Consider the following 18,034-nt stretch of genomic DNA (forward strand, 5'->3'; position numbering starts at 1 on the left):
TTTAGACCACCGGGCGATTATAACACACAATAAATGTAAGCGATAAAGAAGAGCAGAGCAGTATTTGTGCTGTGGAAGAGACTTCGCTGTTGTTGCTATTATTATAGACACAGAAAAGACTCCTCGAATAATTTAGAGGAATGCTGTTAAGTTGACAGCCTTTGGGCAAATAAAAATTCGACTCCATCCTAGTTGTGTAGCTTTGAGTAGGCGACCAGGTGACACACCAAAATTCTGCTCGATGGTTTTGGAGCAAAAATTTTGCTTCCACGCAGAAACTTCTGATACACTCTTTGCACCTATCTGCTCTCTGACACTAATATTAAGCAACTTGATAAGAGAAAGAACGAGAATATTTAGCGAATAAAGGCTCTAAGCGTTCGATGTGTTTGAGATGGCTTGGCTAGAATGCTTCTGCGTTGCATTTTAGGTCTAAACTTTTCTTGTTTAAGCATGTCAAATCGGCTTAAAACTGCAAGATGTACAAGAAAATGTTAAGAAGGAATCGAAAAGAGTACTCAGACTGCACGCTAAATTAAAAAGGCGAAAAAAAGGATACAAATGGCTAAAATAAACGAATCTTGGACCATAAACGATGGGAGGAACATTAATATATTCCTTAATGAAGTCAAAATAAGCCTTTTGGGTTCGGATACTAAGTCGAACGTGCGATGTGAAGTCGGAACGGTTCAGAAAATTAGTGCCTAGGCCGGACTGGCGCAGCGGATCCGGAATGATCTGGAGATGCTTTTTTAATATGGGGTTGGAGACCTGTCACTAATTCAAAGTACAACTGTAAACGCGATTAATTATTAAGAAATTTTAGGCCATAATCGTATACCATCCATTCGGAGAATTTTTCGCATGCGAAAGTGCTATTAAAGCACGATTATGCCCTTTCTCATCGTGCAAAAACGTTAAGTTACATTTCTATTTATGTGTTATTTGGCTTAGTTTTTTTTTTTTTTTTTTGGAAGAAAACACATAAACAAAATTAATAAGAAAATATGAATAAAATAATATTCGATATATTGGAATAACTCTGGAAGCACTCCAAAATTATAGTGAATTCTATGCCAAGTATCAGACTTACTTTCAAATATTAAAAAAAAAAAATGTTTACGTTAAATTATCGCATTTAAAAAAAAAAAAAATTAAAAGAGAGAAAAACATAATTGGTAGCTAAAAAATAATCATTTTAATTAGCTACCATAGTTATTTGATTAATTTCTTAAAAAATTGCTTCAAATTATTCACGCTTTTAAAGAAAATTTGCAAGCATTTTAATATTTGCTCATGTATTACGCATATACAAATTTCCCCCAGCATCAGCGTTGACAACACTGACACATAACGGTACTTTGCAAAATTCCGCTAATCAGATTTTTTAATTGCTAATCAATTTAATACACTGCCAAAGCAAACATCACAAATATATTTCACAATATCCCACTTACTTGCTGCGTTCTCCATTTCCTTTAACCAAATTCTACTTCCGCTAATATTTATGCGCACACAATTATGCCGCATCATTTCCGTCGCCATATTTGGAGCAGCGTCTCTTGCTCGCAGCGGTCGGCATTTCTACAACACTACACACTTTTTCACTCACTTATTTATTAATCACACTGCGGTAAAATGAACTAATATACACATTTGCATATTCAAATTGTTTTAAACTTTTCATTAATACACAATTCACGACACTTATCACAATAAAAAACAGGTATAAAAGCACACAAACACGACACACATCACAAAGCACATCCTCAGCCAACGAATCGTTTCACTGAAGAAGAAACGAAACGTAAATAAGAAATGCCGCTGACCGTGGGAAAACGACGAGAAGCTAACAGGTGACAGCTCTGTCGCTGCCAAAGGCGCTGCTTAGCGTGAGAACATGCAGGCGGCCTATGGTAACGCTATGGGAGCTGCAAGCAGACCGCTGTTATCGTTACCGTCGACGTCGGTCGTTTACGTTTTCTCTGGCGCAGTCGACTGCGTAGCAGTGTTGCTAAACTTGTTATTGCGCCTTGAGGGAATAAAAGCATTAAGCAATTTTGTTGTAGTTGCAAATTTACGAGAGAAATAAAATATTAATTTGTGTTTTTATAGTAAATATCGGTTGTGTGTTTTTTTAGAAGTGTTACATAATCGCTGTTGTATAATTTTATATAAAATTATACGTAATCTAACAACAAAATTTCCCTGTAAAAAAATCCCTCTAACTAAAAGGTGCAGCATTGCCAGTTCGCACTGCGTACGTTTGGCAACGAAACAAAACTACAGGGAAACAAAAATCAGCGAGTCAACTGTGGAGCGCTCAGTCGGTGTTTTAACTTTAAAATGAAAATAACTTTTAAAATTTAAACCAAGACGCGCTTGTGCAAGTCCAAATACTAAACAAATCGAATTTATTGAATGAAAGGAAGTGCTTAGCATAAATGCAGGACTTTCGGTGAAGTGCAATAACAGTCGCTTGTAAATGCATTTTGTATTTGAAACAATTGTGAACATTTAGAACGAATGGGAGTGTGAACATCTGTCAGTTTGCGGTCGCGCTGCTTCTTCCTTTCGTCGCCACTGTGCATTATTGTTGGTGTGTTGTGTGCAGTTTTGTGTTGTTTTTAACTGCTTGGTACGCTTTTGCTACCATTAATAAATTGTCGTGTGTGTGTGATAAACAAAAGCGTGTAGTAATTTTTATAACAAATAATATTTTATTTATAATACACCACAACTCGCAGTTCAACAAAATTATGCGTATCGGAGATAAACGCGCCACCAAATCACTAAATATCACACTGTAACGCAAGTGCCAAATTTTTTAAACGCAACTCTGCCAAATTTTTACACAGCGGAAATAAACAATACGTCCAAATAAGTAAACGTTAGCATATACAATTAAGTGTTCTACGTGCGTGTAGTTTTCAAACATGGAAATATACGCGCCTACACACACATTTGCCTGCAACAGCTTCGCAATCATATTCGCTAAATGAAGAGTTATAGTGATTACCATATTGGCACCCCTCCCAGCAGCACTGCAACCGCATTGGAGCATCACTTGGAACAGTATAGCCCCACAGCTATTAGCACCTTAGCCAACGGTCACCAGCATCATCATCACCAACAACAGCAGCAGCAGCAGCAACAGCACTCACCCGCACACCAGCACCATCATCAATTGCTGCACCATCACTCAACGCATTTACACGACCTCAACGATTCGCTGTCACCACCCACGTCCATATTGCAAACGCATAACGCTGCAGCCATATCGGCAGCTGTTGCAACGTTGCCACAAATGCCGCACTTTGGACTTGGTGGCGGTGTAGGTGGCGCTTATGCGCAAACACCACCCAGTCCGCCGGTACATCATGGCGCTGGCGGTGGTGGTGGTGGCTTATTGCCACCCAATTCGCCACATCATCATCAACAGCAACATCACCAGCAACAACAACAGCAGCAGCAACATCATCTTGCAATGCTGCCGCGCGGTTTGAATGCTGGCAGCGGCGGTGGTGGTGGCGGTTGTGGTCCGCTCATGTCTACAGGCCTGAATTCCAATGCGGTTGGTGTGCCATATCGGCCACATATTGAGGATAAAAAATTGACACGAGATGCAATGGAGCGTTATATGCGCGAACGCAACGATATGGTCATTGTGATTCTACATGCGAAGGTGAGCGTTATTTATAATTCAACGACACAAATTAATTCTGTATTGTTTGTATATTTTTAGTTGCACAATATTTTTGTAAAAAATATGCACAAAGGCGTAAAAATGCTTAAAGGATGTGACTGAATAAGTGATTTGCGTAGGCAAACATTTTTTTTTTTTTAATATTTGAAAAGTGAAGCACAAATGTTACTTTTTTATAAAAAAAAATTGCTCACAAATTTGCGATTATCGCGAATGTTTCGATTTTGGAAACCGAAATTGGACACAGATCCATATTCCGTCAAGATCCCTAAACCAAAAAGTTTATTAACAACAACTAATGAAATTAAGCTCAATTAGTTTGCCTCTTGAGGGCATGGCAGTGTCCCAATTTTCTCTGCTTTCTGCGTTCCATGATAATTGATTCTGCGTAATCGGAACGAAGCTTGATTTTTATTCGGTCAAGGACTTTCAACTCGGCGGCATTTCATTTCAATTATGTAATTCTTTGAGCATTGTTCTATACCTCTATAACAATCACAATAATCCAACATTTTTGATTAAACAGCCTCCGTTTTGAAAGAATGCAGAAGTCACTTTTGAGGCTGGTAGACTAAAAATTCATCTTCAGCATGTTGTAAAAAACAAAGTATGTACTGTTATCTTCTGGATTTCTATTATTATCGTAATATTTCTAGAGTTAGACCGAATAATCTAAAATACTAAAAATTTTGCAATTCGCCCAAAAGAAATCAAAGATATTTTGATTATTTCTATAAAATAAATAAAAAATTTTAAAGACACAAACAAATAAGAAATTTTTCTGGATAACAACATATGTATTTACTGATAACAAAAATAATTCTATTATCTGTGTATAAAAATTTATGTAATTTTTTTTACTGATATCTACAACAAAAAAATGTAGGTTTTCAGTATATAAAAATACATATTTTTTTTTAATAAAAATAATATTCACGCCCTCAAATGCTGCTGCAGAGCATATTTTGTAAAGAAGTCCATTTAGTAACAGATTAAAAACAAAGAACATAAATTTTTGATTATCAGTATCGCCCTGTACTGCATAAAAAACGTTGATCCTGCAAAATAATAATTTAATTTATTAAAAATTTCTCACTCAAAGCTCTATCCTGCACTTATGTAATTAAATTACAATGTTTACGTCGCCTTCGTTGTTAACAAAACACAATGCAACACAATTAATTTCATTTCATGCCTCATCATCCATCCGCTCCAATCAAATCTAAATCATAACTTGAAATCACATTTAAAAAAAAACTTCAGCGACCGCAACAAAGCAATTAGCGACAAAAATTTGCAAAATCAATCAAATGCACAATAACAACAATAAAACAACAATGCCAAATAGACAAATTGAAAGCATGAATATATACGCAAACAAATATTAAAAAGTGCAGTAATTTTAATTTTCATTAATTAAATACAATTATTTGATTGCATTGCTCATTATTGCGCCGCAAGCAAGGCGCAGCACAATTAACAACGCAGCAGCAGGCACTGGCTGCCGGCTGTCTTACAATTTTTGCATGCAGCCAAGTGTGAAGGATGTGGTGTTGGCCGCAACAAGTGTTGCAGGCAGCAGCAACAACAAAAATTAATAATCAATCAGTTAGCACCCGACCAAGGGCCGCGCCAAAAGCAACAAATAGTTGAGATATTGTGTATGTGCGGTAGACAATGCCGGCAGTCGCGCGGTGGCATGTGCGCGCCGGCGAATGACTTGCGTTGATCCACTTGTTAAACCGATTGCTTGGGTGATTAGCGACAATTCGTGCAACCGCAACTCAAAATTTATAAATACATACATATAGACTGTGGCAGTTGTTGTCGTTTTGTATTAATATTTCGATTGGTGCGCTGTCCGAGTACAATTTGCACGGCGACTTGTAGAAAATTTGATTGAAATGTAATTTAATAGCAATAACTGATTCGTAAATATGCTTTGTGTTGTTGTTTTTGATTTTGCATGCGCTGCCATTCAAATGTAAAACCGCGCAGTGATCGCATTTTTGCTGCAATTATTGATTTGCAATTATTCTGTTTGTCAATTTGGTATTCTTGTGGTTTCCGTCAATAAAAATGTGATTTAAAAAATGCCATATTATTATTATTTTTTGAATATAATTCAATTACTCACCACCACATTTCCTTCTTTTGCACGTCGCACTCTGTTACAGGTCGCGCAAAAGTCATACGGCAATGAGAAGCGTTTCTTTTGTCCACCACCGTGCATTTATCTATTCGGCAGCGGTTGGCGTCGCCGTTACGAGGAGATGCTGCAGAAGGGCGAGGGTGAACATTGCGCTCAACTGTGCGCCTTCATCGGCATCGGCAGTTCGGATCAGGATATGCAACAACTCGATTTGAATGGCAAACAATATTGCGCCGCCAAGACGCTGTTCATTTCCGATTCCGATAAGCGCAAACATTTTATGTTGTCGGTGAAGATGTTCTACGGCAATGGACACGACATCGGCGTGTTCAATTCGAAACGCATTAAAGTCATATCGAAGCCATCGAAGAAGAAGCAATCGCTGAAAAATGCCGACCTGTGCATAGCGAGCGGCACCAATGTGGCGCTGTTCAATCGCCTGCGCTCGCAAACGGTGTCGACGCGTTACCTGCATGTGGAGAATGGACACTTTCATGCGTCGTCGACGCAGTGGGGCGCCTTCACGATACACTTGCTCGACGACAATGAATCGGAGTCGGAGGAGTTTCAGGTGGGTGCCAGAATTAGTTTTTAAATTTACTGGAGTGTGTACTTTGATTTTATTGTTGTAATTTCAATCAAATAGTCCCTCCCTAAATTGGGTTTGGAATTTGATTTAACATTTTTTTTATGTAATCACTTAATATTTAATATTTTAATTTTATAAAAAAAATATTTTATTGAACTCTATTATTGGAATTTTTTTAATTTAATTTTTTTTTGTTTTTCCCTAAACCGTCTTAAAAAATTAAATTCTTATTACTTAGGGGGTTACTAAAAAAAAATGTATAAACTTTTTTTTAATCTGACTTCAAAATATTTCTTAAAATTTTTCTTATCCTCAAAATTGTTTTATTTAATTTAAATTGTGATTTCGTCTAATGTTCTGTAATCACTTTATATTTAGTAATGTAATTTATTGAAATAGTTATTTTAATGCAATAAATTTTTGGACATTTTTTAATTCAATTTATTTTTCCTTTTCCTAAAACTAAAACAAATAAAAATAAATTTCTAATATTTTTAACATTCCTAAATATAACATAATATAAATAAGATTATTCAAATCTGGCTTCAAATCAAAATATTTCCAATAATTTCTTAAAAACAAAAATTTTTAAATTTTTAGTATTTTTTTTTTAATTTTTACGCGTTGACAAAATTATTTTACTTAATTTCTTTAATACCTTTTTCTAAAGATCTTTTTTGTAGTTCTCTAAATTAAGTTTTACTTGTCTTGATTTTTTCTTTCTTTAATAAATATTTTTCCAATTTAATCCTTTTTAGTACTAATATAATTTAATAAAAAATCTACATTTAAGCGAAATTCTAATAGTATATTTAATTAAAAATTCGCGTCTTAATTTTTTTACTATAAATATTTTTTTGTTTTAATAATTTCATTTCTTGAATAAAATGTTTAATTTTATTTTTTTTTTAAATTAATTTTTACCTTTAATTGAAAATAATTTCAATCTTAATTACTGTTTTTATTTATTTTTTCCTAATTTTGAATGTTTTTTATTTATATGATAACTTTCTGTTAAAAATCAATTTAATTGTTTTTAAACCTCTTTTAACTTTCGCATATGATTTCTTCACATTGCTTTATTTTTTAAGTTTTTTATGCTTAATGACTTTTTTGTAATTTATCTCTTTTTATTTTTAAAAATTTTTTAAATATTTTTAAAGTTATTATTTATTGTAATTTTTTTATTTGTTTGTATTTAAAAAAAAAATTTTTATTTGTTTATATTAAAAATTATTTTTCTATATTTAAAAAAAAAAAAATTATTTTTAAGTATTTATAATACAATTTTTTGTTTATTTATGGTATTTTTAGTAAAAAAAAATTTTTTTGTTTTTTAATTTCCAATAATTCCTTACTTATTTCTCCCTCTCACCCCTCAGGTACGCGATGGCTATATTCATTATGGTGCGACGGTGAAACTGGTGTGTTCGGTGACGGGTATGGCGCTGCCACGTCTTATCATACGCAAAGTGGACAAGCAAATGGCACTGCTGGAGGCTGACGATCCGGTGTCACAATTGCATAAATGCGCTTTCTATATGAAGGACACGGATCATATGTATCTCTGCCTGTCGCAGGAGAAAATCATACAATTCCAAGCGACACCATGTCCGAAAGAACCAAATAAAGAAATGATCAACGACGGCGCCTGCTGGACGATCATCTCGACAGACAAAGCTGAATATCAGTTTTATGAAGGAATGGGTCCAGTGGGGTGAGTTTGTTATAAGATGATGTATGATGTACCTAACAGTACCAGAAAGTTTTCTGGTACGTGGAAATAATTAACAAAAGTTTAACTTTAATTATTTTCTTTTTTTTTTTTTGTCAGAAATATATGTATATATTTTTTTTATATTTCTAAAATCGCTCTTTCAATCCTTTCGTAGCTCCCCCGTCACACCGGTGCCAATTGTAAATTCACTTAACTTGAATGGCGGCGGCGATGTAGCGATGCTGGAACTGAGCGGCGACAACTTTACGCCGCACTTGCAAGTCTGGTTCGGTGATGTGGAGGCGGAAACAATGTACCGCTGCACGGAAACACTGCTATGTGTGGTGCCGGAGATCTCACAATTCCGTGGTGAATGGTTATGGGTAAGTGGAAATGCAATAATTTAAAAAATTTATTTTTTATTTTTGCTTGTGAATATTTGTTAATTTTCATTTAAAAAAAACTTTTATTAGTTAAATATTAATTAATTTACATTAAAATTCCAATTTTATTTTATGTAAATTTTTTAATTTTAAATTATTATTTTTTATTTTTTGTAATTTTATTTAAAATTTTTTTTTATTATTGTTTTATTTTATTTTTATTTTTGTTTTTTATTTTTGTATTTTTTTTATATTTTTGTATTTATTATTAGTTTTTGAAATTTTTAATTTGCTTCGTCTATGTGCCAAAATATAATTATTGGGAGTTTTAATATTAAAATATTATATACATTTTCATATATACATATATATGTACATATGTACATACTTACATAATTATTTTTGTTTCTTATTGATTTATTTAATATTTTTGTTTACTTTTTAATTTTTTGTTTATATTATTATGTTTGTATATATATAATAAAATGTTCAAATTTATATTATCCTATTTTTTTTTAATATTTGGAATTTTTTTATTTTTGCTTAAATTTTTAATGTCTTTAATTTAAAATTTTATTTTAATTTTTAATTTCGAATTTTTATTATTTTTTTTTAGTTTATTGATTTTTTTCAAATTTTGAATTTTTTAAATATTTAATTTTTATTATTTGATGTCTTGCTAATTGTTTGTTTTGATAAATTAAACTTTTTTGTGCAACTTTTACATATTTTCAAATCTACCAATATTTCTACAACTCGACACAAATTTTTATTCCCCTCTCCCCTGTACCCTACAGGTTCGTCAACCCACACAGGTGCCCATCTCGCTGGTGCGCAACGATGGCATTATTTATGCGACTGGTTTGACATTCACCTACACGCCGGAGCCTGGTCCACGACCGCATTGCACACAGGCCGAGGATGTTATGCGAACGCGCAGTGCAACAGCAACAACAAACAACAATAACGGCAATAATAACAATGGTGGTGGTGGTGGTGGTGGTAATGCTGGTGTTGGCGTCCTCACTGGCAACAATAATAATTTAAGTGGCATGAGCAACAATAACAACAATGTTGCGCACTCACCCGACGATGGTGGCGGCGCGAACAATGCAACGTTAAATACCAGTCATCAAATGCACCAAACATTGCCGTCCATGAACGAGGTGCAGTGGAATACGCACGGCGGTGGCGCATTGTCCTGAGTGCGGGCGACGCATATGCTGTCGGCATATTACGGTGTGGCTCTGGTGGTGGAGCAGACATTTTTTATGCTTTAGAAATTAGTGAATTGTTTACGTGGATACTCTTATTTTTTATTATGTGAAATTTTTATGAATTTAATTTTTTTCATATTTTTGTAATTATTTTTTAATTTCCGTAAATTACGTATTTTTATAAACTTTTTATAGTTGTTTTTTTTTTTAATTTTTTAAAATTTTATTTCTTTTTTTTTAAATTTGTTATTTTTTTTGATTTTTGTAATTTTTTTTGTTGGTTTTATATTTTTTCAACAGTTTGTTTTATATTCTTTTAAGTATTGTTTTTATATATTCAAATTTTTTTTAAATATTTTTTTAGAATTTTTCTTTTTTTTTTGTTTTTTGAATTTTTTTTTTTAATATTTTTTTATAATATTTTTAAATTTTTTTTTATAATATTTTTTTTAATTAAATATTTTTTTTTTGAAATATTTATTTTTAGAATTTTTTTTAATTATATATTTTTTTAGAAATTTTTTTAGAAACATTTTTTGTTATATTATGGCTTAGAATTTAAAAAATTTTTGTTTTTAATATATTTTAAATCAATATTTTGCACAACAATTAGTCGCTGTGTATTCTATGTAAACAAAAATGCACACACACACATACAATTTATACATATGCAGATATAATATTCTTTATAGTTTCTTACACACACATTCAAGCAAAGAAATCATGTTACTAAATAGCTGTCAAAGTTTTCATTCCTGCATAGATTGCAAACATTCAAAACTAAAAATGTCAATATCAGGGATAAGTTTTAATCAAAAACCACTGCAAATGCTTTTTACTATAAATAGTCCCTGTAGAAAACAGTAAGCAACAAAAAAAAAAAAAAAAACCAGAACAACAAATGCATCCAAAATGAACAAACAAACAAGTATACATACCTTTTATACATATACATTTATATACAAAACAAAGATCACTACATACATATGTAGAAGTACATACAAGAGAAAAAAAATTGTGGACAATTTTTATATGAAAACAAAATTTCTTTACACTGATTTTTAGACGCGTAAGTTGCCTAGACTTAATTTAGCCTTTAATGCAAATGTAACTGTACATATATATACAAACTTATATACATAGTTCAGTTAATTATGATCGCATGAAGCTAGAACAAATTCTATATTTTAGATACAAATCTCAATGAAATTGGACACAAACGGACCGCGACCGTCGCAGACATATGCCTACAACTGTATTTGCATAGTTTTAAAAACACAAATTGAGAATATTGCATTTTTTTTTAAATGAATGCCGCAAACTGTACTAGTACATAGCAACATAAAATCATATATACATACATATATATATATATATGCATATATGCATACATATTTTATACGTTAAGCTATTTATATATACATACATGCATACAAAATATATATTATACTATATATATATTTCTACATTATCTACTAGAGAAGCGTATGTGCACGCATGCGCCTGTGCGGGCATATGTAAAATTAGTTAAAAGGAAGCAAATCAAATAGTTTAAAATTAAGCATATTTTATTAGTAAGTGAACTTAAAAAGACAAAATGTAAATTAAGAAAACAAAAAATTTTAGTTTAAGTAAGCAACTGAAACATTACCAGAGATAAATAAATTATTTTGTAAAAAAACAAAAATATGCGTAAAACAATGTGTTATAATTTATTGTAAATGGAGGGCAGTTGTAGTTAGCAGAATTTCTTAAAATATTAAGTCTTTTCAAGCGTTTGCAGCGATTCGGAGTATTTTCGGAGTTTGACCAAATAACATATTCTTCATTATTATTATAAATATAAATCAATCTTATTGATAATTCGCACTTTTTGAACTTTTCGGACACTTTCGGAGTGTTTTATAACAGTTGAGAAAACTAAATGTTATTATTGTTGTTGCTGTAATGCCAACAACCAAAGAAAAAATTCTGGTATTAAAATAATTTTTTTTAACTTTTCGGAAATTCGGAGTATTATAAAATTGTTCTTATAAAAGAGTTGTTGTTGTAATACCAAAAGTAAAAGAAAACATTATAGTGTTAATATAAAGATTTTGAACCTTTCGAACACTTTCGGAGTATTATAAATGCATTAAGAAAGCCAAATACCAAAACCAAAAAAGTAAACACAATAACAATCATGTATTTGTAATTTCTAAACTTTTCAGGCTATCCTATATCGTTCGACACTTGTTTTCATGGTTTAATAAAATTTTCGGAGTTTAATGTAGTAATTTTTTAATTATGTTCAATTTCTTATCTAATAGTACTAGATCGGATTTTCTAAAGACCCTGCACCCATTAGTTACTAATTATTGTCGCTTAACACTTACTTTGTTGGCTATACAGATTTTCGGAGTAGCTTTTAGTAATTTTTAAAATTTTCAACAGTTTGTATGGCTATAGCGCGTTTTCGGAGTAACTGAATGGTAGTCAGCAAACAAAACATATGCGTATTTTTTTGTCGTTTGTCAGCATATTCGGACTATTCGATGTGGTGGCGGCGATGTCTCCCCCTTTCAACTGGCTTTTTCGGATTAGTACTTTTTTACTGCCGACATCTTTTTTTTTTATTTTCATAGCGGTTTGCTGATTTCGTTAAAATATAGAGCATTTATTTTGCAAGTACATTTTTCTATTAGACTTTTTCGGAGTGAAATACAAATAGAATCGAGCGCTTCCTAATCGCTTAGATGTAAGTGGTTTGAAGTTTTCATGAAATCATAAGATGAAATTACTTTTCAATAAATTAGCGACTTGTTTATTAATATTTTTCGGAGTTTCGGAATGGACTTTTTTGTTTGAATTCTGCATATTAGGAATGTTTCAAAAATCATAGAAGTTATATAGCTAAAAAGATTTTGAATGAGCAAATTTTCGGAGTTTAATGATGCCGAAGAAACGCAAATTAAACTGTGAATCAACTTTTGTATATAAGGTAAAGTTATCTGAAGATAATATTTGTTTAAAATAAATCATCCGAAATGATTCGGAGCAAAATTTTAGAATTTTCGGAGTAAAGTTTTAATTTATTTTTACAATAAAATTATACTGAGAAATCAATTTCGGAAAGGTAGCTCCTAATTATTCGGAGTAATAGTGAATTTTCAGAATTTTTGGTTGGAAAATGTTGACTATTAAGATTTAATTGTAGGCAAGTTGTTTCGAACCATTCGGAATAAAGGCAGAATTTTAGAACTTACAGAGTTAAACTGTTAAACATGTTGAAATATACTAGCAAAGGTTATTTCTAACTATTCGGAGTAATAGAAAAAAATTCGGAGTAAAAGTTGGAATTATTTCTAAAGCTAATATTAACTGTTTACAACACAATAATAGCCGAAACATTAATTTCTAATTATTAGAATAAAAATTAAAATTTTAGATTTTCCGAAATACAATTTTGATTAATTTTTAAAACAATTGTACTGACAAATCATATTTGACAAATAATTATTCGAAGGAAACGTAAAATTTCAGAAATCGAAGTAAAATCTTAAAATATTTCTAAAGATAATGTTTACTGTTAAAAACAAAATTTATGCTTAATTATTAGAATAAAACGGAATTAGTCATCGGTTTATCTGAACACCAAAATCTTTCCGTGCTTCATTAATTATACATTATAATGTCTATCTGCTACAACAATTAAAATGTGCAACTGAAACGCAATAACTTGCCCAAACCTTGACGTTGACAGCCCGAACGCCTCAAGAAGCGGAGACGAAGTTGAGGATGATTTATATCAGCTCCTTGTTGATCATTCATTAGCAACTTAAATTGCCAACTATCGCTCATTTGTTATCTACTAACATTTAATTACTTCAAAATTAACAATTGCAAGGCAGCGCAACAACATCAACAACAATAGCAAGGAATTGCAATATCTACGAAAAGCTTCCCACGAAATAGGATGGAGCAAATATTAAATATATAACGAAAATGCAATAAATGCAATGCACTTGAGTGCGCACAAATACTTGCCAACCCTCTGCCTTCCACCCATCACTTTTCGTTAAATGTATGCATGTACGTGTCAAGATCGCATTGCCATTAATGATGTTGCAAAAATCCCAACAATTGCTCAGATAAATATATGAATTTATGTGTTGAATAACTTTACTGCGTGTGTGCGCTGCACAATCGGCAGTTGGGGTTGTCGTGAGACAATGGCGATATGTTAATCTAGATTTTTTTATGGGAAAATCGTTGGAGACCTTTGGCGTAATGTAAAGACAATTACCGCTACGGTGTAGGTAGTTTAGTTCTGGTAACTGTTCAAGTAGAGAATCTAATGTACTTTAAGCACATATTAACTTTTGGAAGCTTTGTGGACAGTTGGAAAGCTCCAAGCTTCCTTCCACCAAAGCGACTATGCAGCTTCAAACAAAGAACTATGAAGCTTTTTTCCATCAGTGCAGCAAAATATCAGTGTTGAGATCCATATCTGAAGATCAATAAAATAACTCGGCTTAAACCTACTTTCAAAGCTCAAGACAGTCATAAAGTTAGGGGAAGTAAGATTTTTAAAAAATTTTGAAATTTCTTAATGAAAAATAACATAGGCAATAACAATAGAAATATCCTCTGAAAAGTTGAGGTAAATCCGACAAATACTTTACGAGGTCTTTGATAATTAGCAAAGCATTCAAGGGCGCTCTGCAACGTTCGAGAGGAGGTAACCAGCAGCAACTTCAAATGCGTCTTTCTCAAGTCTATGTTTTTGAACTGTTGAACACAGCTTTGGGAAAACATGCAAAACTAGTGCCTTATTACAGATTTTTTTTTAATTCTTTATGAACAATTAACTGTTAGATTTTTACCAAAAATCTGGAAAAACTGTTCTAGAGGCCGCCGTTTCATTATTAAAAAAAAATCCTCTTCCATCAGGCACTAGTTTATCTATTAATGAACACACATTTTTTATATCCGATTGGTTTTAAATGAATCTTCAAGGATTAGTGATTGTCACTGCAAGGAGCTTTCGTTGAACCTGGATCAACACAAACAGCCATTACTTTTAAAATAATTTTTTTTTTTTAATTTCTGTTAATATATATATTAAATAATTTTAATGTTGCTATGCTTTTACTTTTATAAAAAAAAAATTATTTACTGACAAACAAAAATATTTAAAATTGTAATTTTTCATGTCCCAGGCTACACCTAACCCCTTATAGGTAGAATTTTCTTGATTAAGCAACACATTTTTATCATTTCAGTACAACTTTATAAAATGCAATAAGCCGAAGGTCAATCAAAGAATCTAATAATCTAACTTACACACTAATTTAAAGATTTAACCAAACATGATCACTCTTAAAGAGCCTCAGAACAAAGAAAAATTAAATATTAATTAATTATTATTCTGAAATCACTAATCAAACATCTAATCAATTGCTTTTAGATTCAAGGGTATTTTTATACATATTTCAAAAATACACAGTAAAATTTTTGAAGAAAAACTGTTGACATTTTTCGAGTTACACGCGATCTCTGACTGTCCTAAAAAAGTTCCTCCACTGCTGCAGTGACTTGAGCCTTCGCCATGAATGACACCTCTACACAAAATTCTCTACTAGAACATACTGTGCATATAATGACCTAAGTTCGAAAAAAAATTAAAAATTTGATAGTAATCGAATCATTTGTCGCCGAGTAATCACTGCAGCAGATTCGAAAAATGCGGTTACGAGAAAAACGCGTTTAAGGACAATTGCTTGAACTGAGAGTTTAGATCTTAGAAGGCCTTAAGTCAAAAACTATTTAAGTTAATTATTTCAAATTTTACGCAGTTATTTCTATAGCTATAACCTATAAAAATATGAAAAACAAAATCTAATATTTTTTTATTTTGCACTAGAAGAGCTTTTCCCGGTAGAAGTTGAACTTTTGATTGCTATATTTTTCATTACGTTGTTTTACTGCTTAGACTATACTGTCACTACTAAGAAAACAGGTTGTATAACATTATAATATTTTTTAGCTTCACTTCATCAAAGAGAATTGTTAAGGTCTCTAAGTGACAACCAGAAATATTGGGCAGCTGCTTATTAAAGGGTAATTGCTCCAGATCCCTTGGATTTCAGTAAGAAACTGTCAACTTATGAAAAAACCTTCTTTTTAAGTTTCACTTGTAGATATTACTATAAAGAACACAACTCTACGTTATATTATATATTTCTTTGTATCGGCAACTGAGTTTCCTTCTCCAGCTGCTATCGCACACACACTAAATGATTTTTTTATATTTGAGGTCGCGAATCTCGACATTACCATAAAAAAACAAAAGCAAGGGTATGTCTTTACTACCTGCAACAACTTTAAGAATATTCCTTCATCCTCAACGAAGTCACGACAGTTAACCTCAAGAGTTAAAAGTACTCCTAGTCTCTGAAGAGTGGTATATTGTTAACCTTTACAAGACATGGCGAGGTCTTGATTGTAGAAAGTTATTTTTCATCAACTTTTGAAGGCATGATATATTGGCGACACCATCTCTCTGGACAAGTCAGCTGATTTAAGAGCTTTATGCCAACTACAGACATATTATAGTTAGATTAGGACATCGGCAGCTTATAGATTTTTTATGGTTTACCGATATCTACAAATACATGAAGTCTTAAAATGTCTCTTTTCAAAGTGATTAGATTGATTTCCCGTATAGCAACGCTGCCAAGTTGTTCGATTTACGTATTACTTTCTCCATCATGAAACGAGCTATGTCGACAGCATGAGAAAATAAATACCAATCACTGCTACTATTTCTAAAAAATATAAGTCTCAAGAGTGACACTTGAAGATCAAAGAAACTGAAGAACATAGCTGCAGTTTGATGAAAAATTTCAATATCGCCATATTAGAGTACTTTCCTGCACTAACTAGTTCACTAAAGCATTACTTTGTAACTACTTCTGCACCACTTATCAATTTAAAATTCAAAGTACCGCTTGTCGCTCCAAATCACTTCAAGCCATACAAATTGTAAGCAAGCGTGGTAAAAATGTACAAAAAAAAAAACAATAACAACTGAGCAACCATTTTGCTTGCAACAAATTACCGCAAGCTGAGGCGAGTGACGGCTTTCAGCTCCAACGCAAATAAACCAAAGTAATTTAATAAAGTTAATTGCAAAAATCACGAACTTGTTGAAAAGAAACTGACAACGGGTTGTGGCGAAATTCATGAAAGATACAGTTAAATGTAGCCATTGTGAAGTGAATGAGATTTGTGTACATACATATGTACATATGTATGTATGTATAGAAGAATAGCATAAAAGCGCCATTTAACCCTACCCTTGGGCCCACAACTTTGTTTTATGGAAAAATTTTAAATTTGGAAATTACTAAAAATTATTTTTTATGTGAAAACGGTTTTGGAGTATAGAAAATATTTTTTCTTTTTAAAAATATTTAAATTTTTTATAAAAAAATAACTTCATTTTTCTAAAACCAAAAATTTATTTATTTTTATAAAAACATAAATAAAGTTATATACTATTTATAACTTTTTTGTAAATAAATGTGTAAAAAATAAATAATTTTTTGTAAAGAAATAATTTGTGTAAAAAATAAATAATTTTTTGTAAATAAATAACTTGTGTTAAAAAAAGTTTTTTATAAAAATATTCTTAACAACTGAATAATTTCGTCGAGAAAAGAAGTGTGAGGTTTTCTTGTGGAAAAAATAATTTTTTTCAAATGATTATTATCATTAAAGAAAATTAGTATGCCGATTTTTGTGGTAAAATTAAATTTTTATATTAAAATTATTTCTGTCAAATGATTAATTTCATTCAAGAAATGTGGTGTAAACAACTGAATTATTCCAATAATGAAAAGTAGTATGGTAAACTTTTGTGAAAAAAAATTTACATATTATTAAATTAATAATTTCATTAATTAAAAATAGTGTGGTGATTTTTTGTGGTAAAAATTAATTTTAACAAAAATATTTTTAACAAATTAATTATTTCATTGTTATTATAAAAATATTATAATCTGTTCTTCCACTAAAATTAAACTGTTATAATTTAGTTGCTTTAAAAACGTCTCTTTGGAAGAGTTTTCTCTTTGGAAAATCAATAAAAATTATAGTAGTCTATCAAAGGCACTACAGGTTTAACGCATTTATATTACAATATTAATTTTCTATAAATTTTTTTTCGTATTTTAATACAAATATACACATTTACACACATGCTGTCAGCTAGTTCAAAACTTGAG

The 18,034-nt window shown here is 31.4% G+C and overlaps 1 protein-coding gene and 1 long non-coding RNA gene across 2 annotated transcripts in view; one reads left to right on the top strand and one right to left on the bottom strand.

Annotated features, from left to right (window-relative positions):
* Nucleotides 1-1,783, bottom strand: part of LOC138856326 (uncharacterized) — a 131,754-nt gene extending 129,971 nt beyond the window's left edge. The window contains exon 1 of the long non-coding RNA XR_011395527.1: nucleotides 1,458-1,783. This is a non-coding gene — a long non-coding RNA (uncharacterized lncRNA). The remainder of the gene's footprint in view (nucleotides 1-1,457) is intronic.
* A 517-nt stretch (nucleotides 1,784-2,300) lies between these two features.
* On the top strand, nucleotides 2,301-9,967 carry Su(H) (recombining binding protein suppressor of hairless). The gene is made up of 5 exons (XM_014233865.3): nucleotides 2,301-3,685; nucleotides 5,884-6,429; nucleotides 7,830-8,164; nucleotides 8,340-8,547; nucleotides 9,345-9,967. Exons 1-5 carry the CDS (start codon nucleotides 2,999-3,001, stop codon nucleotides 9,750-9,752), a joined length of 2,184 nt encoding a protein of 727 aa, XP_014089340.2. The 5' UTR covers nucleotides 2,301-2,998; the 3' UTR covers nucleotides 9,753-9,967.
* Nucleotides 9,968-18,034: the final 8,067 nt, after the last annotated feature.

The sequence above is a fragment of the Bactrocera oleae genome, chromosome 3 (genome assembly GCF_042242935.1).
Source record: "Bactrocera oleae isolate idBacOlea1 chromosome 3, idBacOlea1, whole genome shotgun sequence".
Classification (NCBI taxonomy): domain Eukaryota; kingdom Metazoa; phylum Arthropoda; class Insecta; order Diptera; family Tephritidae; genus Bactrocera; species Bactrocera oleae.